Source organism: Diaphorina citri, unplaced genomic scaffold (assembly GCF_000475195.1).
Source record: "Diaphorina citri unplaced genomic scaffold, Diaci psyllid genome assembly version 1.1 scaffold54200, whole genome shotgun sequence".
NCBI classification, from domain to species: Eukaryota; Metazoa; Arthropoda; class Insecta; order Hemiptera; family Psyllidae; genus Diaphorina; species Diaphorina citri.
This window is the reverse complement of record NW_007431506.1, coordinates 9,941-10,458: the sequence shown is the minus strand read 5'-3', so window position 1 is coordinate 10,458 and position 518 is coordinate 9,941. Positions and strand designations below refer to the sequence as shown.

At 37.1% G+C, this 518-nt stretch overlaps 1 protein-coding gene across 1 annotated transcript in view; it reads left to right on the top strand.

Moving 5' to 3' along the window:
• Positions 1-87: 87 nt before the first annotated feature.
• LOC103523905 (ATP-dependent RNA helicase ddx24-like) overlaps positions 88-518 on the top strand; it is a gene marked incomplete at both ends in the record, with an annotated part of 10,347 nt that continues 9,916 nt past the window's right edge. Inside the window, one exon of the mRNA XM_008488913.1 lies at positions 88-352. Within this exon, the coding sequence (XP_008487135.1) occupies positions 88-352 (265 nt within the window). The remainder of the gene's footprint in view (positions 353-518) is intronic.

Sequence of the window (518 nt, the reverse complement as noted above, 5' to 3'; positions counted from 1 at the left end):
AGAAGACATTAATGTAACTGTGAGTTCTAAAAAGAAAAGGTTGAAAAGGAAACAAAAACCCAATCAAGTTGAGGTCTCTGAGCTTAGTGAAAATACAAATGATCCTGTTGATCAAGTAACTGAAACTGAAGAGATTCAATCTGATGAACCTAGCAGTAAAAAACTGAAGCAGAAAAAGAAGAAGAAACAAACATACACAAGTGCTAATAAGGAACTATTAGAGGTTGACACCAGTAACAATGAAGATATGTTTGTACAAATGGCCGAGTGGGTCAAGTTCAATATTCCAGAGACCATTATCAGAGCATTGTATCAGAAAGGTTTCAAAACCCCAACAAAGATACAATCCATGGTAATGCCTTCTGCATTGTTAGCAAGGAAAGATATAGTTGGTGCTGCAGAGACTGGGAGCGGTAAAACCTTGGCATTTGGCATTCCTATCTTGACAGGAATTGTGAATAAGCTTGAAAATCCAACAGAAGAAGATGAAAATGATTCTGGTCTTGAAGAAGAAGCAG